Source organism: Gloeophyllum trabeum (genome assembly GCF_000344685.1).
Source record: "Gloeophyllum trabeum ATCC 11539 unplaced genomic scaffold GLOTRscaffold_00001, whole genome shotgun sequence".
NCBI classification, from domain to species: Eukaryota; Fungi; Basidiomycota; class Agaricomycetes; order Gloeophyllales; family Gloeophyllaceae; genus Gloeophyllum; species Gloeophyllum trabeum.
Window position 1 is genome coordinate 2,301,074 of NW_006920410.1, and position 20,841 is coordinate 2,321,914.

Below are 20,841 nucleotides of genomic sequence, written 5' to 3' on the forward strand. Positions count from 1 at the left end.
TGCATGTTCATCTCCATGCGTTTGTCTCGGTTCCAGCATGAATGCTTGATTGGGGCTTTTTTGCACCTGAAGCTGGTGCAGAACTGCGGGATACGCAGTGTTGCAACAATAGGTAGGTCTCCAAGGTAACGACAAAAATATGACGCGGTAAGTCGTATTGCGGTCTGTTGCTCGGTTAACTTAGCGTTGCAGAGCCTGAGCGATCGAACTTCCTCGATTCGCTGAATAATGCGACGCTGAACTCGCTAATGGGCATACTACTAGTAATGCACTCATGTCATCTACGGAAGGGTTTAGATAAGTTGGCCGAGTAATACCGTGTTTGCTCCGGATTCGAGAGCCATTACCTGGGCTGCCTCCTGCGATCCTTGGCCGAAGACTAATTACACCTTCATCCAGCAAGCTGCGGTTTCCAGCATCATTCGTGGTGTCCTGTATACTGATTCATTCTCGCGATGACGGCCAGAATTGTCCAGGGTCTTCTGAGCCCAATCTCTGCATTTTGATGCCCGGTTCTCCTCTGTCAAAGAACTTGTTAGAGGCCGGTGTCGCCTTGCGTAAACTTTCTCACTGACAAGTGGCTAAACAGTTCGCTCGTCGGATCCGACTTTTATTGACATCCATAAGCCGCCAATATCACGGATACAGGCTTCATGTTACGACCTGCGATCTATGGTGGGTCGTCCATGGGAATCATATGTCTCATCTAACCTGTATGATGCTGTCAGCTGCGCCCGCCTGTGATATCAACGCTCAAACCTTTACAAGCTGTCCCGCTTGTCGTGAGCATACTCGATGGGCTCATACTATTCGGACCGGTGTGTGTGTCGTACTGCTATGTTGCTCACTTGGCTGCTTGTGCTCCTACCATCGCTTTTGCCTAGTGGGAGGGTCGATATGCATGATTGTACCTTTTGGCATAGCTGTTTGTTTGACACGATCACTAGACCGGTATATTGCAAGTCAAAGGACAAGGTTTGGCATGTGCGCACAGTACAATTATGCATCGCTTCGGCTGAGAGTAAGTGAGCACGGCCCTCACTTGCACGGACTCGCGTGAATGGCCTCAAGAAAAGTATCATTCTTCAATGGACAGGAGAAAAATCTCAGGTACGCCACAGCAGCTATTGCACTGGAAACAATTTATCCCTGCGCGAAGACGTGCCATCATCCGGCCGAAGAAGGCTTGCGGATCCGCAACGGGGCGCTTCATCTAACGTCACAGTACAGGCAATACTTCTGTGGATGTCATGAGCCTTAATTGTATGCTGTTCTCCACAAGTGTCGATAAGCGGGCTGGCCTAGCCTTCGCACGTCTTGTGGTCCTGGCGTTTTGTACGGGCGCTATATCTGGAGGCTAAACACCCTAAACTACAGTCAGCAGTTCGCCGTCCCCTGATATCGTCAAAGTTATTCCACGACCAGCCTATGATGCATGCGCCAGGATTGGAACTATGATAGGTACTGGAATAAACTGGATTCAGACTTTTCTGACGCCGCCGGAACGGAGGACTTGAAGGCGTCAAGTACTGATGCAGCAGAATGAGCCGCGAAACCGATTACTCGCACAGTTTCATTTCGATGATTTTACGACTTGATGGTATGGATTCGTCGTTGCAGGCTTCTACTGAGTTTGTGTGTTACATTCACCTTTATCGCATATGTTCGCAGTGTGGCTGAATCAGGAGTGGGGCCGTGGAGGATCGGCGCAGGCACGTGACTGGAGTCGCGTCCGGCGCGTTGCGTCACAGACGTGGTACGTACCCAATCCTGCACGTCATGCTCCAACCTCCCCCCGCTCCCCGCTCGCGCATATATAAGCGCCTCTGCTCGCTATGTCTCGTTACAATTACCTCTTTCCTAGCCATATCCGTACAACATGCAAGCAGCTGCCAACAAATTCCAAGAGGTTTGTTTTGATCTGGTAGCTGCGAAGAACGCGCGATCACTGACTGGTACCCAGCATCTCGGCACTGTGCCGACTGCAACCACCCCCGAATATAAGCACAGAGAAGATGGCTCGAAAATGAAGGCTTTGGCCTGGTTCGGGCCCAAAGACGTTCGCATGGTCGAGGCACCCATCCCGGACATCACTGAACCGGAGGACGTCATTGTCAAAGTCACCGGGACCACTATCTGTGGGTCGGACTTGCATCTCTACCACGGAGAGATCATGACTCTTCAAAAGGGCGACATCCTTGGCCATGAGGTACGTTAGCCAGCATTTCGTAGCAAGTCTAGCATTTTGACATTCCTCCTCAGTTCATGGGTGTCGTAGACCGTATTGGCCCGAATGTCAAGAATCTCAAGCCCGGGCAGCGCGTTGTCGCTTCGTTCCAGATCGCCTGCGGTCAGTGCGAGTACTGCAAGCAAAAACTTTCATCCTTCTGCGACCGAACGAACAACTCATCGTAAGTGCCTGCGGTCTGATGCGAGATACTTCGTCATATTCATCTTATCCCTAGGCTGATGAACTATATGTACGGCCACCGCGATGCCGGTTTCTTTGGATATTCTCACCTTACTGGTGGATTCCCTGGTGGTCAGGCCGAGTTCGTCCGCGTGCCATTTGGCGAAGTCAACCTCTTACCCATACCCGACAATGTTACTGACGAACAATCACTCTATCTTTCTGACGTCCTACCCACGAGTTACCACGCCGTCGTAGATACCGGTGTCAAGGAGGGCGACGTCGTTGGCGTGTGGGGTCTCGGACCGATTGGTCAATGCGTAGCTCGTTGGGCGAAGATCAAGGGCGCATCACGGGTCATTGGAATTGACAAGGTTCCGGAGCGTCTTGCCTTTGCTCGGGAGAAATCTGGTATTGAAACCCTCGACATAACCGAGCACACGGATGTCGTGAAGCGATTGCAGGAGATTGCTCCCGGTGGCCTTGATGTCGCAATTGACTGCGGTTCGTATACTTTCGGCCTCTTGGTGGGTTCCAATGTTGATCGTGGTCTCGTTCAGGCTCTTTCCATGACCCCAAGACGATGCTCCACAAGATCCAGAAGACGCTCATGCTGGAGACGGATGTCTCGGAAATCCACAACGAGATGATCATGTCCGTTAAAAAGATGGGCAGATGCGGTATAATTGCCGCATATGCTGGTTACACCAACGGCTTCAACATTGGTGCTCTGATGGAGAAGGGTGTCAGGTTCATCGGTAACGGACAGGCTCCGGTCCACAAGTGGTGGAAAGAGATCCTGGACGAATACATCATCCCTGGCAAATTCGACCCCACTTTGTGAGTGGCCCAAATGAGCTTGCAGCGAGAGCGAGTACTGACTGCATGCATCAGCATGATCACCCACCGCGTGCCCATCGATGACATGGCCAAACTTTACGTGGCGTTCGACCAGCGAAAGGGCGGCGTTGAGAAGGTCTTCGTTGAGACCAAGTTCTCTAACCCACCTGCACCTGGTTGCCCGAAGACAACCCGTGTTGAGGAGTGGGCTCAATGAGGGGGAGTGCTGTGTTTAAAATTATAAGCAAATAGGTACTTGTATTAAACGAACTGTGTATCCATACGTCTTAATGTATTGCGTAATTGACATATCCTGTCAGCTCATCAAATGAATGATTGACCACACCTGCTTGTGTCCTTCCTCATACTTGGGATATTCGCACGAACACCGTCATCGTCAAGGCGGCGATGTCGAGTCTGAGACGGGCTGATAGCGCTGGGACGCTCCGAAATTAACAATGTGTAAATGCTAATGTGTTTAACTATCTGTTCATCAACGTGCGTCTCGCAACTGGGTGGCTGGTGACGTTCGTTAATCCAGGGCATGAGGTGGGATGCTTGCATGCGCCATGGATTTACGTACCACATGCGCATGAAGATATATAGTACCAATCGTATAATAGGTGGCCGATGCAAGGTTGTGATTATCTTCGGTAGCCCCTCCCGACGACAGTGCATTCAAGAGATGGTGTCCATGCTCACTGCCATCCTGAGGGGTGCGGTCATCGTCCTCTTCACCGCGACCTGCGCCGAAGCGAAGGCCACGGTGAATAATCAAGTCACCCTTCTCGAGGAGACAAACTCGTCCCTGCTCCGATACCCGACCCAGTTCACACAGAACATAGTCCCGAAGAACATCCATTCTCATAATGACTGTATGACCATTGTTTGCTTGGTCACCGACATCCACCATTGAACGTTCGATCCCACTAGATTGGCGGGATGTCCCTCTATTGACAGCTTTGAGTTACGGAGTCGGGAGTGTGGAAGCAGACGTCTGGCTGGTCAACGGTACCCTATATGTGAGTTTCAAGCTACCGAAACCCCGAACGATCATTCTGAGCCGTGCTCGACATTATTAGGTCGGTCATGAGGTCGCCGCACTGACCCAGGATCGCACTTTCGCATCTCTATACGTGCAACCTCTTGTCAAGATCATCCAGGGGCAAAATCCCAAGAATGTCCTCACCGCAAATCAGACGCAGCCGAAGTTAGCATTGCGGACTTCCCCGCCTGGCCTGCTGAAAGCTGACAGAACTGTACAGCGGCGTGTGGGACACAGCCTCGGGTACCGCTCTGCAATTATTAGTGGACATTAAGACAGATGGTGTCACGTACGTGGATTCTGCTATTGAAGCACTTCCAGTAAGCTCACGATCCTTCCTCAGAACACTGCCATGGGTGCTCGAAGCCCTCCAGCCACTGCGATCTCAGGGGTTCCTGACGACGTACGCTAATGGAAGCTTAAGCACTGGGCCGGTAACGGTAGTAGGAACTGGAAATTCCCCGCTTGAGCCGATAAAGGCTCTGGAACCTAGGGACTACTTCTTTGATGCACCCTTGACGCAGCTGAGGGACCCTTCACTCAATACCACCTGGGATTTCACGTTGTCGCCGCTCGCGAGCACCGATTACGGAACCGCAGTGGGATGGAGTGGTATTGGGGATATCAGTGAAGCTCAGCGAACAAACATCACGAAATTTGTCGACGATGCTCACTCATTCGGCATCAAGGCAAGGTTCTGGGATACCCCAGGATGGCCGATCCAGGCAAGGGACAATGTCTGGAGGGAGCTAGTGAACGACGGTGCGGATTGGCTCAACGCAGACGACTTGGAAGCAGCGAGCCAATTCTGAAGGGACTGAATGGTATTAAGAGGTGCTCAAGCATCTGAGCGCGCTACAGGATTTGACGAGCTAGCACGCAAGTCAAGTAGACTACGATCAATACCCAATTTTTGACGTTTTCTCCATGGCTGGTCGTTCCACTTCGGCTGCGCCAAGGCTCCTTTGGCTAATCGTAGAGCGCCGCGCACCATGCCTGGTAACGCCTTGCCTACCTTGTCTAGACGTCCGAAGGTCGCGACTCTCTTCCCATCGGCAGCAGGTACCTCTACCTCTCCTTTGAGTGATTTCGGATCGGCCATGAGTGTTTGCTGAAATAATTCAACATCAAATGTGAACACATGTCCGATGAACGGGGACGTACGACATAATCATCTGCCTTGCGGACAAACTCCTCTCGGTCACCCTCACCTCTGTACTTCAGAGCCTTCTGGACACTCAGCCGAGTTAATGTCCGTAACTCCCCACGATCCTTGATACCTAGGGAAATCTCCTTCTCTAACGTCTCTGAGATGCTAGGCACACCAGTCTCGAGCAGTCGCGAATGAGACTCTGTCCGGACCTTCTTGGATAGTAAGTCGTATCCAACCGAACGCGCGGCCATCTCAAAACGCAAGTCTCGAGGATTGTCGACCAACTCTAGAATTGCGACTGGAGCATTGTCGCCTGGCCTGTTGCCATATTTATGGATGCGAGTGTAACCACCTGGCCGCTCGGCGTATCGCTGAGACAGAGTCCCGAACAGCTTTGGCAGGAGAGACTGGTTGAGGACGAACCCCGAAGCCTTACGGTAAGCAGGGATTGTTCCGCGCTTGCCCAAGGTGATTATCTTCGAGGAGGAGTGGTGAAACGTGGACGACGGAACAGGACTATGGGGGACGAACCTTCTCAGCCAGCCTCGCAGTATCCCTCGCCTTCGGAAGAGTGGTCTTTATTTGCTCATGCTCCAGCAGGGACGTGACCAAATTCCTAATAATGCCCTTAGGTCAATACTCGCTGAGACCTAGGGTCCATGTCATTACCGAAGCATGAGCATTCTGTGGGACGACGTCCGCGAAAACTTCCGAAACGCTACGCCATGTTTCATGGTGGTACAGAAGAAGCCCTGGACGACTCAGGCGCTGATGTGCCAGTAAGAGAGACAAAGCGTATGTTATTGTGCGCCTTCCCGATTGAGCGTCAACGTAGGCCAGAAAACGTACCGGCACTTTCCGGTACTATTGAGCCCGAGTCCAACACTCGAAGTTGATGCCTTCCCAAGTCCCGACCAATGAAAATTATTTTGACTGAGGTGATCTAAATGGCAAGATAGTTCGAACCTTAGATACTAGGCGAAAAACGTATACTACGCCCGCTGTAAGTCAGCTAGTCATGGCCGTCTTCATATTCACCAGAGACGGTTTCACGCTGTATAAATCTTAAGTGGCAGCCCTTGAAACGTATGTGTTTGCTATGTGAGCAGGTGACGTTCTGCCGCCAACGTCCTGACTTCGTGGTGGAGAGGTGGGGTCAGGACAGCTTACTAGAGGTCACTCTATTGGCGCAGCAGGATGGTCCATCTCAAAGAAGATGACACTAATACCCCAAAGCTGAATAACCTCTGCCCGGAAAGACAACCACGAGGCCGGTTGAATCCCTCGTTCTTCCACAATATCACACAGAGACCCCAAAGACCTGGGCAACTAACCGAGCTTGGAAGCGGTGAGATGAGTAAATGTGACTGACCTGCGGAGACAAGCAATCGCCGGGTAGTCGAACAAACTGGAGATCCAGCGGTTAGAAAATCCCGAACGAAGCTCGCCGCCAAGGTACTCAGTCGACCACAACGCCTGCAATTTGATCAGGCTAGAAGCGACGAGTGAGGTCATGCACACATAAACCCGGGCGCCTGTTGGGGTGCCGCACCTCGGGATGCTGAGAACGGCAGAGATGGGTCGTGTTAACGATATTATGCGCTGATCCTGATAAGTAGAGCTCTCACCGGAACCAACGTGTTGGCCGCTACCACGAGCCACTTAGTCAAGGGATAACCACCGTGGCTAGAAGCAACGAAGCCAGTAGCAGATGAGCTGAGAGAACCTAGAAAAATCATTCACTGCGGAAGGAGCGGTGGTCGGATAAGATACGAAGAGGGAGATTCTCAAGATCGTGGTCTAGGCAGCCAGTGGCTTTGGGGGCCTGCTACCCAAGATAGAAGCTCTGTCGCGCCCTACAGGGATGGCGGAGTCCCTAACACCAAGAAAAAGATTATGAACGTCAGCCTCAACCTTCGTTCTGCCTGCACCGATCCGCCTGCCTGGGCCGTCATCACTGAAGTCAAAGGTTTCTCCTTATTTGAGGCACCTCAAATCAACCAAAGCCGGAAAGGCACCTAGTTGTGAGTCTTATTCCTATAGCGCTTCAGCGGTTCTTCCAGTGTATACTTGTCGGCTGAGCAAGGAATTTCATTGAAGTAGGTATATGTCCAGAAAGGGATCAGGTGAGGCTGCTCCTGGAAGTCGGACTTGTATGTATTTGGAAAAGCACAGGCGGCAGTGATGTGTGTTGACAGAGCTCCGAGCAACAGGGACCCCTACACCTGGATACATCATGGGCGTACGCCCCAGGAACAGGTCTTATTGCCTGCGGAGATAAAATAATTTCTTGCCATCCCAATATTGACGGGTGCCTTCAAGTTCGCTGTGGCTTCGAACGTCGCCGAAGCCTGGGACAGGAGCTTCGATAGCTAGTAGTCGTAGACGCTAAGCGGCTCCTGCATGCGTCCCAGCAATTGATGCCAGCGAATTACTGGGAGTAGTCATCAAGTACTTACTGTATCAGTATGTATGTCTGCCTGTGAGGTTCAGGTTTACGATAATTGGTAGTTATTATTAGTTCGGCGACCAAGCGGGTCCGGCACTTCCCGACGACTCCCGTCAACGAGTTGCAACATTACGCACAGAAACGCGTCTCCGCTGGTTCGCCATGTCCTTCGCTCGTCTCGCTCTCAGAACTGCCTCTAGGGCCACATACCCGCGTGTATACCCGCGCGCGTCACTAACAGTTGCCAACCGCTGGAGCCGCTTGCCCCAGCGGGCCAACTTCTCTGCCGCTGCGGGTCTCTCGAAAGATCAAATTGAGAGCCGCGTTCTTGAGGTCCTCAAAGGTTTCGAGAAAGTTGACCCTTCTAAGGTTCTTTGTTTCTACAGATGAATCCTCGTGTCTGGTCTAAATGTCCCCTTCACGTTCAGCTGAGCACTTCGTCACGGTTCTCAGAAGATTTGGGTTTGGATAGTCTGGATGCGGTGGAAGTAGTTATGGCCGTGGAGGAGGTACGTTCATGAGTTGAGGCCCCTACTGGGCTGAATAAGCTTACTGGTGGACAGGAATTTTCGATAGAAATCCCTGACGCCGAGGCCGACGATATCACCAGCGTCCAGCAAGGTAAGAATATATTATCTGACTGTGTTGCCAGCTCTGAGTTCTCCGTTGCAGCTATCGATTACATTGCCAAGACGCCCGAAGGTGCGCACATAAGCTCTCAACCTTTCTTCCATAACTCATCGTTCCCCAGCTCAATGAACTCGAGCATTCTTCCAAAAGTCTGCATTAAGGCACGACCTAGACCATCATCATACTCCTTCGTGGCGCCTTCTGCCAAAGAAGAGTATTAAGGTTATTGGAGTGCGGGGGCTTTATCCGGATGTGGTTCTGGGTCAGGGTACAAGCGTCGCAGAACAATGAGAGTATAATAGCTGATAATCGCGAAGTTAGAGGAGCGTAATCCTGATCACGAATCTTGAGTGTTAAGCAATAAGGGTCCTCGGTATCCGTGATCCGTACGCATCTGAGTGTCTTCCTACAGATGGAGAGCGGCAGTGAACTCAACTTTGGTCTGTGGTCGGCCGGTGCAACCCAGGATATCGGCGGCCCGGGTTCCGTCACTCGACTGCCCCTGTATACAGATCGAGCCGCATCCCTTGCCCGACTAGAGGCGGAGAAATATAAATACTGACATCCTCTGCACGAATCATGTCAGAATCTGGGACACATTCGACATGGCACCGGTCAAACAAATGCGAATCTCCGACCCGTTCCTCAAAGTCGGCTGCACTCTCGGCGAAGGTGATTATATCGGCTCACATATCGCGGACGAGTACACCTAGTGACCGATCCCCTTTAGGTCCCCTCTATGACCCAAGCACATCCACGCTCTACTTTGTCGACATTGACGAGAAGAAGGTATTATTCACGGATCGGAATGCGGATATCACCGTTGCTGACAATGCGTAGGTGTACCGCTTGGATACGAACTCCTCACAGTTATCAGTTGAACAGTTCGACGAATCGATCACTTGTCTAGCCCTGCGCAAGAGTGGGGGAGGCGTAAGGGTATAATTGCTTCGCCCTATCGCTACCGCTGACGGACGCCGTAGCTGGCTTGCACGACTGCGACGGGCTATGCCGTCTTAGAAGATTCTCAGATCAAATACCTGAGTAGGCCTATTCCTCAAGACCACTTACCATATACCAGATTCAACGACGGCGCATGTGATAGCAAGGGCCGTTACTTTGCCGGAACTGTATACTCCAAAGAACACGATGTCCCTGGGCGTCTCTGGAGATACGATCCTGCGGACAGATCTTGCGTCGTGGTAGACGAGGGTCCTTTCACGGTGCGTCAGTAATGACAATAATGGCCAGTGCTACTTTCCCATGGTGAATACCACAGGACTCCAACGGCCTAGGCTGGAGTCTGGACGAAAAGACTATGTAGCAACGATGGATTCTTGCAACCAGCAGTCTCTAATCATCCATACAGGTACTTCGTGGACTCGCTCAGGAACATCATCTATGCATATGACTACGACGACGGGTTGCTGAGTAACCGTCGTGTCTTCATCGACGCCCTGGCACAGGGCCAGCCGGAGAATTCATTCCCGGATGGCCTGTGTATTGACAGCGAAGGCGGTATATGGAGTGCCAGGTACGTTGTGACATGCTTTCATGATACGAAGCCGCGGTATATGCGATACTCTTCCTGCTTTAGATGGGGAGGCTCTCGGATCGTCCGGTATACCAAGGACGGAGTCGAAGACATGGAAATCCACTTTCCTACTGCGCTCAACGTTACCGCCTGCTGTTTCGGAGGTAAGCGGTCTTACTTTGAATTTGTCCGCCCGCTGTCTAAGCCGTCATTAGGTCCTAACGAGGATCAGCTGTATGTAACTACTGCTCATTGCGGTGCGGTAGGAGGTGATCCAAGTAGACAAGCATCCTACCCTGACTCTGGGCATCTTTTCGTGGTAAACCTAGAAGGCCAATACACCGGTGGTAGATGGCGCCACGCATTCGGAGGATAGGAACGTATGTAGCTGGGATGCTTCTTTTTACTTACGTTGTTTATGGATACGATGCGGACTTCTACCGTTGTGATCGATATTCATTAGTTTTCACATCGCCATCAAAGCCGCGGAGTTACCCTGACGGACAAAGCGATATTCAAGAGTGCCAGTGGGCGCCGTGTCCGCGTTTTCGACTTCCCAGTGCGCCGCAGTCTTGCAGGGGAGATAGATAGATCCAGGGTACAACGAGTACGCCCTGAAGATGAAGATGAAGTCATGCATGGCACATACGGCGCAAGCAACCCTAATCAGGGCTATTGTGGCAGGCTGCATTAAGCCACTCCTCGTGTAGGTAGTGGACTTGCGGGAAATCAGGAGAATCAGAAAAGTGTCACGCCTTACTATATGGTCGATATGAAAGACTCTCGATCGTCAGGAGAGATTGAGAATTGTATCATAGTTAAAGGAGATAACAGCTGTCCCGTATGTGGGGTGACATCCTTTGTTGGCATGATAGGCCTAGGGCAAGCCCTACAAATGCCGAGTCATGACTGCTCCGAGCACATGCCTGCAAGCGGTAGACACAGTTTGTGTGCTTTACATGTACTAGTACTCGCCAAAGCCGTCTGCCTTGAAGCCTTCGATTAGGCCGCGATTTAGCGAAGCCAACCACGAAGTCCAAGTCTGGATGAACTACAATGCACATCTAACACATCGGGGTGATAGGTGAACTCAAGGAAGGTCTCCTCTTAGGGTTAGGAGCATCACATTGACCGGCGAACATCGAGAAGGAGAAGTCTATATCCAAATGCGTACAGGCGTTAAGGGGGACAAGGTCCGAACCCGCGGAGACAGATTGTTCGACCACGGCGGTACATCGTGAGCTGCGAAGGGTTGGTCTACACTGGTAGAAGGGAATGTAGTAACGTAGTAAGCGTAAGCGGTGATTATGAGTCAATGCCGCGAGTAGAACTGTCAGAGACTGTCTGCTCATCGAAGAGGAAATGCCGAAGAAGACTTACAAGTGGCGGGAATGTGGCCGAAATGTGGCCAATGGCCATCCAACTTAAAGACCTGCCTAATTTGGATGCAGCGGTGATGGCCCGGCATGCCCCGAGAGCCAACTGTGCAGTTCCATGTCACGGTGGCTGTCACTCATACGGCTTCTAGAGTGCGTAGAGTACGGTTAACGACTTCAAGATCTCAAGGTAAGCCTACCGCTGTGCTGCTGCCCGGAGCTCGTTCTCATTGTTCTTCATCACGCTCTAGGTTGGTAGTGCTCGTGCTCGCTGGCGAGAAGACGCGTTGACGACGTTACTTTGAACCGCTAGACTCTCGCCATGGCCACTTTCTCCTCCAGCCCCATCGTAATTGATGGCAAGGGCCATCTCCTTGGCCGGCTGGCTTCAATCATCTCGAAGCAGATTCTTTCTGGCCAGAAAATCGTTGTGGTACGGTGCGAGGAAATCAACATCTCGGGGAGCTTCTTCCGCAACAAGGTACGTGCCTCGCATCGTATCAGGAGAACACGACTAACCGTCAGGTTGAATCGCCTCGCTCGCACCTCCTTTAGCTCCGGTACCACAACTTCCTCCACAAACGCCACATTGTCAACCCCAAGAAATCTGGCCCCTTCCACCACCGCGCCCCCTCCAAGATTTTGTTCCGTGCCATTCGTGGCATGATTCCCCACAAGACCGCCCGCGGCGCAGCTGCCCTCGAGCGCCTCAAGTTGTTCGAGGGTGTTCCCCCACCCTACGACAGGAAGAAGAGGATGGTCGTGCCGGAGGCGTTGCGAGTGTTGAGATTGAAGCCTGGCAGGAAGTACTGCACGGTCAAGGTGAGTCCTTATACTCTGAAAGCGAGAGCGTCGTTTCTGAATGCTCATATAATGCAGCGTCTGTCCCACGAGGTTGGCTGGGGCTACAAGGACGTTGTGGACCGTCTGGAGGAGAAGAGGAAGGTGAAGGCCCAGGCCTTCCACGCGCGCAAGGTACGTCCCATACTACTCGCTTGTACTAGCGGGAATGTAATACCCTTGCTATCCAAGCTTGCCGCTGTCAAGCTGCGCCAAAAGGCTATCGCGGACAACACGTCGGAGAATCTCACACAGCTCGGTTATTAGGCGGACGGGCATCTCAGCCTCCTTTACCCTACGTTCGCTCTCCGCTACCTATGACCAGATGCTATGAGATATTCTATGTAACACTTTACTGCTCCACTATGCAGCGCTGTCGGGCGTTATGTCGAATATGATGCGTCGTTCCTCGGGCTTGCGCATCTGTATCATGCTTCGAAAGCAGGCAGCCAATCCGGCGTTGTCGAATCGCAACCGTGGAGGACGGTATGTACTGATGCTTCCTACCCTGGGAAGCCACAACCTGTGAAACCTGTACTGTGTACTGCATCTTCGCGGAGCGATGCTAGCATTATTCTCAAGAGATGTACCTGGAAGGATTTACATACTTTTATAACGTCCTTAATGTGCGGATTGCAAACATGCGCGAAAGCAGTACGATGGGGCGGAAACTAAGCGGCGACAACAAGTACCTAGGGTAGACGGAGCATCTGAGACATGAGAGGGAGATGAAACAGTATGGAACAGGCGAGCGACAAGGAAATGTCGGAGGTTAGGCGCATATCGGCATGCAGTTGTACGATATTTTGGTAAGACGGCGATCAAGAATGGACATGGGGGAAGGGGGAGGTGTACATGGTCCGTTTATATACTTGCATGGAACACTGGCCTGCGCCAGTTGGTTTGGGGGCTATTCGGTGACAGCTTCAAATCTAGGGCTCGACGCCAGGACGATGCGCGCGAGGGGGGCGACCTGCAGAGGTCGAAGCGTTCCGTGTCACGGAATGGGTGAGGGTGGCGGGACTAATCTTGCATCTCTTGCTGCTGCTGCTCTCTCCCGACGCGCCTCTCCTTCTCGCTCTCCAGCTGGTTATACAGTAGGAAGAGGGCTTTCTCGTTTGCCTCGGGAGTGCCCACGATGGTGAACATCCTCTCGCCGGTCTCGTCGTGGGGTGCCTTGGCTATCGAGATCTTGGAACCAGACAGACGGCGGATTTCCGTGATCTTGGAGCCGCCACGACCGATGATGCAGCCGACCATGTCAGAAGGAATGGAGATATTCTGGGTCCTCAAGTTCGCGGGTTGTGTTGACGGTGATCCGGGAGAAGGGGGAGTCCCACGCCCACGGTTGGCGTCCCCGTTACTTCGGCGGCCGGCACCGTTGTAGTTGGAGGATGAATAGGCGGTCGATGAACGTCTGCCTCCTCCGGATCGGTCGTCCGCGGCACCAGGATGGAAGAAGACGGTGCCCTGGCCCCTCTCCCAGTCTTCCAGAAGGCACTTTCCGATCTCCTGCAAGGCATTCCCAATGGCCTCGATCGGTCCCTGGACTTCGACGATACGTTCCGTGGACTGCGGAAGCATTTCCTTGGACGCAACCATACGTACGCCGGTGCCGTCCTGGATAGCCTTGATTTTCTGACCGTTGCGACCAATGACGGTGCCCATGAGGTTGTGCGAGATGAGAAGGCGGATGGACGTGTGGGTGGAAGACGGGGAGGAGATGGATATCGGGGACGTGGGGTTTGCGGCGACGAGCTGCTGGATGATCAGGGTGTAGGCCTAGATATTTGGGCGGAACGTTAGCACACTACAACGTAGACGCCGGAGGACGGTATACCTTTGCGACACCCTCGACTGGCCCGGTGACGGAAAGGACACGTTCATGGACACCCTGGATGACCTTGCTGACGCCCGCCTTGACGCCGGTCTGTTCTCTGAGGTCGGCAACATTTTTTCCGCCCTTGCCGATGATGACGCCGGCGTCTTTTGTGCTGACCAGAGCTCGCAGAGTGAGCGTATCATCGCTGCCGGGAGAGGGCGAACGCGACATCTCGGGGGACGCTGGAAGAGATCATGGCAGGGTGAAAAAAAGACGCGTCAACACGGAAGAGGACGACAGACGAGACGGAAGACACTGACGTGAGTCTCGGGAACGACCACGGGGGGACTCGGACGACATTGGCGGGGCGGGGAGGAGGGCAGAAGGGAGAAGGAGAGCGTCGGGGAGGGGAGAGGGCAGACGACGGGCGGCGATGTTTGAGCGTTGAAGACTGCGGGAACGGGCCCGGCGGTCTCGACCTGGGCGAGTTAAAACCGCTGCCCGGCCGAGCGAGCGCCCCGGGTCCGCCTGCGCGCCTCGGCCTCAGCTTCTCGGAGCCCGCCCGGCCGCCCTCGGCCCGACGCGTCTAATCTGGGCTCGGAGTGTGTACGCGTTGTTTGGCCACCGCGTGTCCCGCCGGCACCGAGCCTTGCAGCGATGCGTCCAAGAGGCCACCCGTCGCTGCCACACCCGCCACATCCGCCACATCCTGCGCACGCCGTCGCTGCAGCCCTGCAGAATCCATACGCCCAGTATTACCAATCGCCGCAGTACTCGCAGGCATATCTCAGCGCTGTCGCCAATTCCGCTTACGCTGGAACAACCCCGCAGGGCTATTCGTTTTCTTCCGCGTACGACCCTGGCTCTTCGAGTTCGACATCTTTCTCTGGATACTCTGCCCGAAATGGCCAGCCGGGCGCACCGAACCCGTCCTTGCAGGCCTCTCGCCCCCCTCCCTCTGCTTCATGGTACCAGCCCGGCGATGCGCGATGCAGGTACAAGAATTGCTCGTTCATGGGCTCCAAGAAAAGCGTCGAGATCCATATGATGGACCGCCACCTCATATACCCGCCCGGCTGGGAGAAAAGACAGAAGAATGACTGGGACGCAGATCCGAGTCTGAAAGGGTGTGTAGTCAACTCACGCGTCACTCTCTCATTTTCACATGTAGCCGTGCAGGAAACCCGTGCCAATCCCAGGAACCGGTCTGACACTAGATACACCCGAAGCACTCGACGCATGGCTCGCCGAACGCAAAAAGCGGTGGCCTTCTGCGAGCAAAGTCGAGGAGAAGAAAAGAAAGGTCGAAGAGGCCATCGAGCGCGGCCAGCTGGACCCCAGTCTCAGCCTTGATGGCAGGAAGAAAAGGCGGCTAGATGACGGCGGCGGCGGAAGAGGTCGGGTCCGAGGCAGAGGAAGAGGAAGAGGAGACAGCGGATGGGGGAGGGGCAGGGGCAGAGGTGGTGCCTCGGTACCAGCAACAAGGGAACCCAATGTCTCCGGACCTCTCCCTCCAGCTGGACTGCCTCCTAAGCCTGTAACGGTGCAGGATAGCAATCCAACTGATTCCGATTCTGACTCGGATGATGCACCCGAAGCGGTCTCTTTTAAACCCCCTGCCGGTCTCCTAGACTCATACGCGTCTTCAGAAGATGAGGAAAGTAAGGCCAGGGAACCTGTCGACGCTGAGCCCGACCCTCCGATCCCAGCTATGACGCAGCAACCTCCGGTTACTGAGCCTCCCGCTAAGCCTGTTCGCAAACCTTTCGTCCCCCAACCGAAGAAGCCCCCAAATAACCCGTTCGGCTCTCGGCCATCCCTATTAAGGAGGGTGAGTGTATCGCCATATCGTAGTATGTCTTATGATTAACCTACCTCCCAGTTACTACTCCCCGAAATCCGTGTAACGGTGTCAAATTTCTCTCAAGCCATCCACTTCCTCGTGGAAAACGACTTCTTGGAAAATGTCGAGATGAAGCCAGGACAAGCATCAGAAAAGATGATCGAGGTCATCGGCGAGTCAAACATTGCTGACCACACCTCAGGGGGTGCTGAGAAGTTGGACGATGCATAAGCTGGGAATGTACCGTCCTCATTACTAGCAATGTCCAAAAAGTATAGTCAATAATACAATTTACTAATGCTACAATCTTGTCCACCCGTACGATGAGACTATCACCGGCTTTCACCGCTCTCTTCGCTGTCACTAGACTCGCTGCCATCTTCATCCATACCGTCCAACTCTTCGGGATCAACCTGCAGCGTCCGCTTTTCAACTTGGAACCCGAACTTAGTCAGGCCCTCGCTGATCTGGTCCGCTTTGCCAGGTGCGGTTGCGACGACAGCAATGGATGACGAAGCGTCAAATAGCGGGAGGAAGTGCTTCCGCAGGGACTCCAGCACGTCCTCTTTCGTGATTGCCTGGTACTTCTCCAGGAGCTTGACGTTGTAGTCCTGTGGCAGACCTTTCAAAGCCTGGTTGGAGAAGGACACGGCGGCCTGGGATGCAAGCATGTTAGAATGACATTATGATGCAAGGGACTTGTGTCGCACCGCTCTGCTAGCTGTTGACACAGCTTTGGCCACGCCATACACAATGCTGCTCTTGGCCGCGTCGATCGTTGTCGAATCCAGTTCAATCTATACAATGAAAGGTGAACACTGCATCAGCGTTGTGAGGGCAATACATCTTACTGAGCCGTCGACGAGACCTCGGACTACTTTGCCCGCCTGTTCAAAGCCTTGGATAGCATTCGAGCTCTACAAATGAACGTCAGCAATGTCAGCCACTCCTGACTATGCAAGCGTACCCGGTAGAGAGAGAAGCTGATCAACCCTGCTTCGGTATCTGCTGAGACGTAGGCACCATACGCCAGACCGGAGCCACGGATGTATCGCTGCAACGTGGAGCTATGAGTAAGACCATGCTGTCTTTCACGAAACGCACTGACCCAGAGATAGCTTTCAGTCGCGTTGAGAACTTCGGATGCTACCCTCAGAGCGGGATACTCGGGATGAGCGAAACCCTGGATTCCCTTCGTCGTATGTGTGACGAAGGAACTTTCAATGGTTGGAAGGCTGACGACAACAGCCTTGACTCATACATGAGCAGTTATCTGCCATAGGAGCAGACCGTGACGTACCTTCTTTACAGGATACCGACCCACAGGACTCAGCGACTCTTGCGAGAGTTTGACAGGCGCTAGAGGGGTTTCCTATAGCAAACAATGAGCAGGCATGCCCCGGCAACATAGTTAATATACCTACAGGTATGATGCTCCCAAAGTGCTTCCGCCATATGCTGCGGGGTTGTGGAAGGTCGAGAATGTTGCCAGCCACAGCGAAACGAATTCCAGACGGCTCGGTAACTGAATTATGCGTCCCAGGTGAGGGCCCTGTGCTCCAGTGCGGATAGTCAACTCACCATATTTCCTCAACTCCTCAAACTCCAGAGCCACAGCTTCGGGTGATTCCTGTAGCCGCTGGGTGATACTCGGAATAAAGTCCATCTGAGCCAGGAGCCCTCCAGCCCGCGTGGACGAGCTCTCATCGTAGATGAGGTCCGTCTGGAATGATTGCATGACGGTGCTGCCGTCGCGCTTCAGCTCAGGCAGGGACTGCTGAATCTTGGCCACAGTTACTTGGAGTCTATCGATAACACATCAGTGAAACCCCAATACATTCGACCATGGCGATGATTTCACCTTTCTTTGTCAAACTTGCTCCCATAAATCAGATCCTTTAGCCATGCAACCCCGTTTTCATACATCTTGGCCTCGGTTTTGATGCTGACACGAAGAAGCTCGGGGAACCCAGACGGTATAGCAGTCCCCAGATTAACTTCGTACGAGACAGTCTCATTGTCGAGTTTGTTCACGACTTCCTCGTGGGTGAGCTCTTCACCCGTAGAACGCTTGATAGGCAAGGAGAAGAACGAAGCCAGGTAAGCAGAAAGGTACCTGTAGATCCATCAGCCCTTAGTTCACATTGCGAGGATGAGTATTACGTACGGACGAAGGCGATTCGGGAGCTTGGCGAGGGAGAAGTATGCGTGAATAGTGACGAACTCGGACTAAGAGAAGAGTGAGATCAGTACGAAACAGCTTGGACAATGCTATACTCACGTGCACATGGTCATATTGCACAAAGAACGGCAGCTGCTGGCCATCAGTACTTATGTGCTTGACTAACTCCGGGTCGGCGTCGAACTTGGACGGCAAGCGGCCCTTACCACCCTCCTGTATACTCTTCACAGTTATCCAAGAGATACTCTTGACGTCGGGGACCGGGAAGGCAGTCAAGATATCGGTGGGGATGGGTTTTTCATGCTCCTTCTTTGCCTCTTCAAGCTCCCGCGCCTTTTCCTTGAGGCCTTCCGGCCCCAATTTCTCCTTCTGAGCAGCGATGCGGACTTTCTCGTCTACTTCGAGCTTGTCAGCCATGGCTGCAGAAGGTTTCCCGACAACGGTGACACTCGGAGGGTCAATATAATACCTGAGTGAAGATCGTTTAGTACGGCTATAAGAGAAGGCTCGGCAAAACACTAGCCTCTGCAGGAGCTTCACCCAATCTTGGTTCGTCCACTTCTTCAGAGCATTGTAGTAGTTGATCTCGTCCATGGCGGGTAACAACTCCGACGCATCCTCCTTCCCGTAGAGGAAATCAGTGATGACTGTTCCCGAGAACGTATCACCCTTGGCAGACTCCAGTTTGCTGAGGAGCTAGGAGGCAGAAGTCAGCCAAACCTGCTTTGCCATCTCCAGTGCTCCGTACCTGTCTCTCATCGCGATTGATAACCATAGACATCCGTTCCATATCGAAGCCCTCCTGCGCGATACGTTTGAAGCTTGACCGCAATCTCTCGGAGAACGTGTCGATATGTTCCGTAGGCACAGATCCAATGTATATAGGGAGATCGACATGAGTAGCGCGAGTGTCTTCACCAAAGTAGATGTATGTACTTGGAGAATGCGCCACGTCAGGCAACCGTGCAACAAGATGGAAGAAAATGGGTACCATAAGGGCGACTCCGTCTCGATATATTCCTTATTGAGAGGCGCTACAGGCGAAGAAGTCAGGTACGTGCTGAGTATATCGAGCGCCTTCAGAGTATTCGGCGTGAGCTATCTATGTGTTGACACTGCAAAAAGCAGAAAGCATACCTTTCTCTCGATGAAAGCATTTGGAGGTGGTCCCACGTAACTGATCATGACCTCTCCTACGCTCTCGTCCTTCTCGGGGAATTCCACATGTTCTACGACATTGGCCTTGATGCCAGGCCTGATCGCACTAGCGGTCTCCACAAATGGCCTCTTCCATCCTGGAGGCTTGACCCCTTTATTTTGACCATGCTCCACGATCCGTGGTTCTACTTGCTCCTGCAGGAGTTTCAACAAGGAATTCGTTCCACTACTTAGCTTCCCGCAGATGATCAATGATAGATTGTGAGGAACATAATAGGTGCCGTGGTACTTCCGGACTGCGCATTCATTGAGTATGGAAGCCGCCACGCCTGCTGCCACAGACTTACTCTGTTCAATTGTAAGAACTCGGAGCGCTTCCATGAGTCCTCCCGTCTCACTGCGGTATGCGCTACCGGGAGGATTAAGCAAGCGCTGCATTCTGAGGGACGTGAGTGGCTTTGGTAGGAGTGGTTAAGCCATGTACACGAACTTGAGGGCCATGAGGTCGCCAGCGGTATTCTCGCGACCTTGCATCTCGCTGTATACGACTCCAGAGTCGTGCCCTTCGCCATCGACATGGTGCACCTACGGAAATCAGGCAGTCAGCACCTCTGGGTCAAGGTAAGATAATTCGCATATTACTGACTTCCGTGACAAAGCCAGCTTTGGTCAGAGTCGGGTACAAAATGTGGTCAACATAAATTGGCAGCAGCTGGAGGAAGCCCTGCTCGCCGGCAGTGGATACAGTATATGCTGTGTGGTCAGTATCCGTCCAAGCATTGGTGCCGTTGGAGAAACCACGATTGGCAAGGTGATCAATGATACCCTTGTACGGGTATTTCTCCGAACCCATAAACACTAGGCTTGGAGCATAAGAGTCAGGATATCTTCAGCGGAGCTAGGAGCATGGTCACGCACTGTTCTAGAGTATGGGGACAGCCGCTGTCATCGAATACTGAACAGAGGATCAGATGTGGCGCAGCGGAAACGAGCTCATGCACGCACTTTCGGTCGCAACGACAAAATAACCATTGACAATGGGTGCTGCAAAAGAGTTAGAGTCTATACATTCTACGTCTGCCAGGTACAGTACGCACCTTCGTAATCCAGATGTACCACCGTGAGTCCCGTAGTCCGGCTCTTCCACTTGGACACGACCACGTCCGAGAAGTCCAATTTGAAGCGCCGGACCAAGTCATAATTACCTAGGGTTTGAACAGCTTCAGCAGCAACAGCTGATCCATTTACGCTGGGAGACATGGTATGTTCTAGGTGGGCTGAACGTTTGGAGAGCTGACCGAGGGAGGGTGGCGTGACGCGTAAGCACGAAGAGGGGACTTTAAACTCTTTGTGTCGGCCGGAAGAAGAAAGCAGACCGCCAAAACGTTGCCTGAGTGGTATCAAAGCACGAAGCATGCAGCTGATTGACCGATATTACAGCAGCGACCAACCCAAACCGCCGAAGCACTGACCGAGACGGTTTGGAGGACTTAGCCGCAAAATACCTTGACCTCCCATAACCGGCCGCCCACGTGAAGGCTTGCGATCCGCCGGCAACT

The 20,841-nt window shown here is 52.9% G+C and overlaps 9 protein-coding genes across 9 annotated transcripts; 6 read left to right on the top strand and 3 right to left on the bottom strand.

The window, feature by feature from the left end:
- Positions 1-1,879: 1,879 nt before the first annotated feature.
- Positions 1,880-3,467, top strand: GLOTRDRAFT_113272 (butanediol dehydrogenase; the record flags this gene model as incomplete). The annotated part of the gene is made up of 6 exons (XM_007862861.1): positions 1,880-1,909; positions 1,964-2,209; positions 2,263-2,411; positions 2,466-2,914; positions 2,971-3,250; positions 3,305-3,467. 6 exons carry the CDS (start codon positions 1,880-1,882, stop codon positions 3,465-3,467), a joined length of 1,317 nt encoding a protein of 438 aa, XP_007861052.1.
- A 468-nt stretch (positions 3,468-3,935) lies between these two features.
- On the top strand, positions 3,936-5,107 carry GLOTRDRAFT_90125 (uncharacterized protein; the record flags this gene model as incomplete). The annotated part of the gene is made up of 5 exons (XM_007862862.1): positions 3,936-4,125; positions 4,184-4,272; positions 4,333-4,460; positions 4,516-4,584; positions 4,639-5,107. The coding sequence occupies 5 exons, from the start codon at positions 3,936-3,938 to the stop codon at positions 5,105-5,107; spliced, it is 945 nt and encodes a 314-aa protein (XP_007861053.1).
- Positions 5,108-6,256, bottom strand: GLOTRDRAFT_68585 (ribosomal protein L17). Its single transcript, XM_007862863.1, has 4 exons — positions 6,118-6,256; positions 5,980-6,064; positions 5,460-5,924; positions 5,108-5,406 (listed from the first exon to the last, which is right to left on the bottom strand). The coding sequence occupies exons 1-4, from the start codon at positions 6,180-6,182 to the stop codon at positions 5,134-5,136; spliced, it is 888 nt and encodes a 295-aa protein (XP_007861054.1). The 5' UTR covers positions 6,183-6,256; the 3' UTR covers positions 5,108-5,133.
- A 1,920-nt stretch (positions 6,257-8,176) lies between these two features.
- On the top strand, positions 8,177-8,598 carry GLOTRDRAFT_28900 (acyl carrier protein; the record flags this gene model as incomplete). Its single annotated transcript, XM_007861954.1, has 4 exons — positions 8,177-8,266; positions 8,326-8,406; positions 8,461-8,518; positions 8,570-8,598. Coding segments are annotated over 4 exons (258 nt in total), but the record flags the coding sequence as incomplete, so codon positions are not given.
- A 534-nt stretch (positions 8,599-9,132) lies between these two features.
- Positions 9,133-10,538, top strand: GLOTRDRAFT_68587 (uncharacterized protein; the record flags this gene model as incomplete). The annotated part of the gene is given in 8 exon segments (XM_007862864.1): positions 9,133-9,199; positions 9,258-9,349; positions 9,368-9,460; positions 9,511-9,750; positions 9,807-9,847; positions 9,897-10,061; positions 10,125-10,225; positions 10,277-10,538. 8 exon segments carry the CDS (start codon positions 9,133-9,135, stop codon positions 10,435-10,437), a joined length of 960 nt encoding a protein of 319 aa, XP_007861055.1. The 3' UTR covers positions 10,438-10,538.
- Positions 10,539-11,596: 1,058 nt separating this feature from the next.
- Positions 11,597-12,775, top strand: GLOTRDRAFT_68588 (60S ribosomal protein L13a). The gene is made up of 5 exons (XM_007862865.1): positions 11,597-11,688; positions 11,751-11,918; positions 11,993-12,259; positions 12,317-12,412; positions 12,470-12,775. Exons 2-5 carry the CDS (start codon positions 11,760-11,762, stop codon positions 12,542-12,544), a joined length of 597 nt encoding a protein of 198 aa, XP_007861056.1. The 5' UTR covers positions 11,597-11,688; positions 11,751-11,759; the 3' UTR covers positions 12,545-12,775.
- Positions 12,776-13,300: 525 nt separating this feature from the next.
- On the bottom strand, positions 13,301-14,330 carry GLOTRDRAFT_30277 (uncharacterized protein; the record flags this gene model as incomplete). The annotated part of the gene is made up of 2 exons (XM_007861995.1): positions 13,301-14,059; positions 14,118-14,330. The coding sequence occupies 2 exons, from the start codon at positions 14,328-14,330 to the stop codon at positions 13,301-13,303; spliced, it is 972 nt and encodes a 323-aa protein (XP_007860186.1).
- Positions 14,331-14,927: 597 nt separating this feature from the next.
- On the top strand, positions 14,928-16,173 carry GLOTRDRAFT_118856 (uncharacterized protein; the record flags this gene model as incomplete). The annotated part of the gene is made up of 3 exons (XM_007862866.1): positions 14,928-15,226; positions 15,279-15,930; positions 15,982-16,173. Exons 1-3 carry the CDS (start codon positions 15,114-15,116, stop codon positions 16,171-16,173), a joined length of 957 nt encoding a protein of 318 aa, XP_007861057.1. The 5' UTR covers positions 14,928-15,113.
- A 101-nt stretch (positions 16,174-16,274) lies between these two features.
- GLOTRDRAFT_30984 (uncharacterized protein) lies at positions 16,275-20,542 on the bottom strand (the record flags this gene model as incomplete). Its single annotated transcript, XM_007862035.1, has 21 exons — positions 16,275-16,598; positions 16,653-16,739; positions 16,794-16,859; positions 16,910-16,996; positions 17,051-17,191; positions 17,243-17,314; positions 17,367-17,467; positions 17,524-17,747; positions 17,804-18,058; positions 18,110-18,171; positions 18,224-18,593; positions 18,642-18,820; positions 18,873-19,059; positions 19,116-19,201; positions 19,262-19,578; positions 19,630-19,721; positions 19,773-19,867; positions 19,929-20,145; positions 20,201-20,237; positions 20,288-20,326; positions 20,380-20,542. 21 exons carry the CDS (start codon positions 20,540-20,542, stop codon positions 16,275-16,277), a joined length of 3,201 nt encoding a protein of 1,066 aa, XP_007860226.1.
- Positions 20,543-20,841: the final 299 nt, after the last annotated feature.

What these genes read in the sequence shown, in the direction of transcription:
- GLOTRDRAFT_68585 (XM_007862863.1), bottom strand. Translation starts at nt 6,182, where the DNA reads ATGAAACATGGCGTAGCGTTTCGGAAGTTTTCGCGGACGTCGTCCCAC. An exon ending in CACAGAATGCTCATGCTTCG is followed by an intron (nt 6,065 to 6,117) that starts GTAATGACATGG and finishes GGGCATTATTAG; the next exon opens with GAATTTGGTCACGTCCCTGC. An exon ending in CTGCGAGGCTGGCTGAGAAG is followed by an intron (nt 5,925 to 5,979) that starts GTTCGTCCCCCA and finishes TCCTCCTCGAAG; the next exon opens with ATAATCACCTTGGGCAAGCG.
- GLOTRDRAFT_68588 (XM_007862865.1), top strand. Translation starts at nt 11,760, where the DNA reads ATGGCCACTTTCTCCTCCAGCCCCATCGTAATTGATGGCAAGGGCCAT. An exon ending in GGAGCTTCTTCCGCAACAAG is followed by an intron (nt 11,919 to 11,992) that starts GTACGTGCCTCG and finishes CACCTCCTTTAG; the next exon opens with CTCCGGTACCACAACTTCCT. An exon ending in AGGCCTTCCACGCGCGCAAG is followed by an intron (nt 12,413 to 12,469) that starts GTACGTCCCATA and finishes TTGCTATCCAAG; the next exon opens with CTTGCCGCTGTCAAGCTGCG.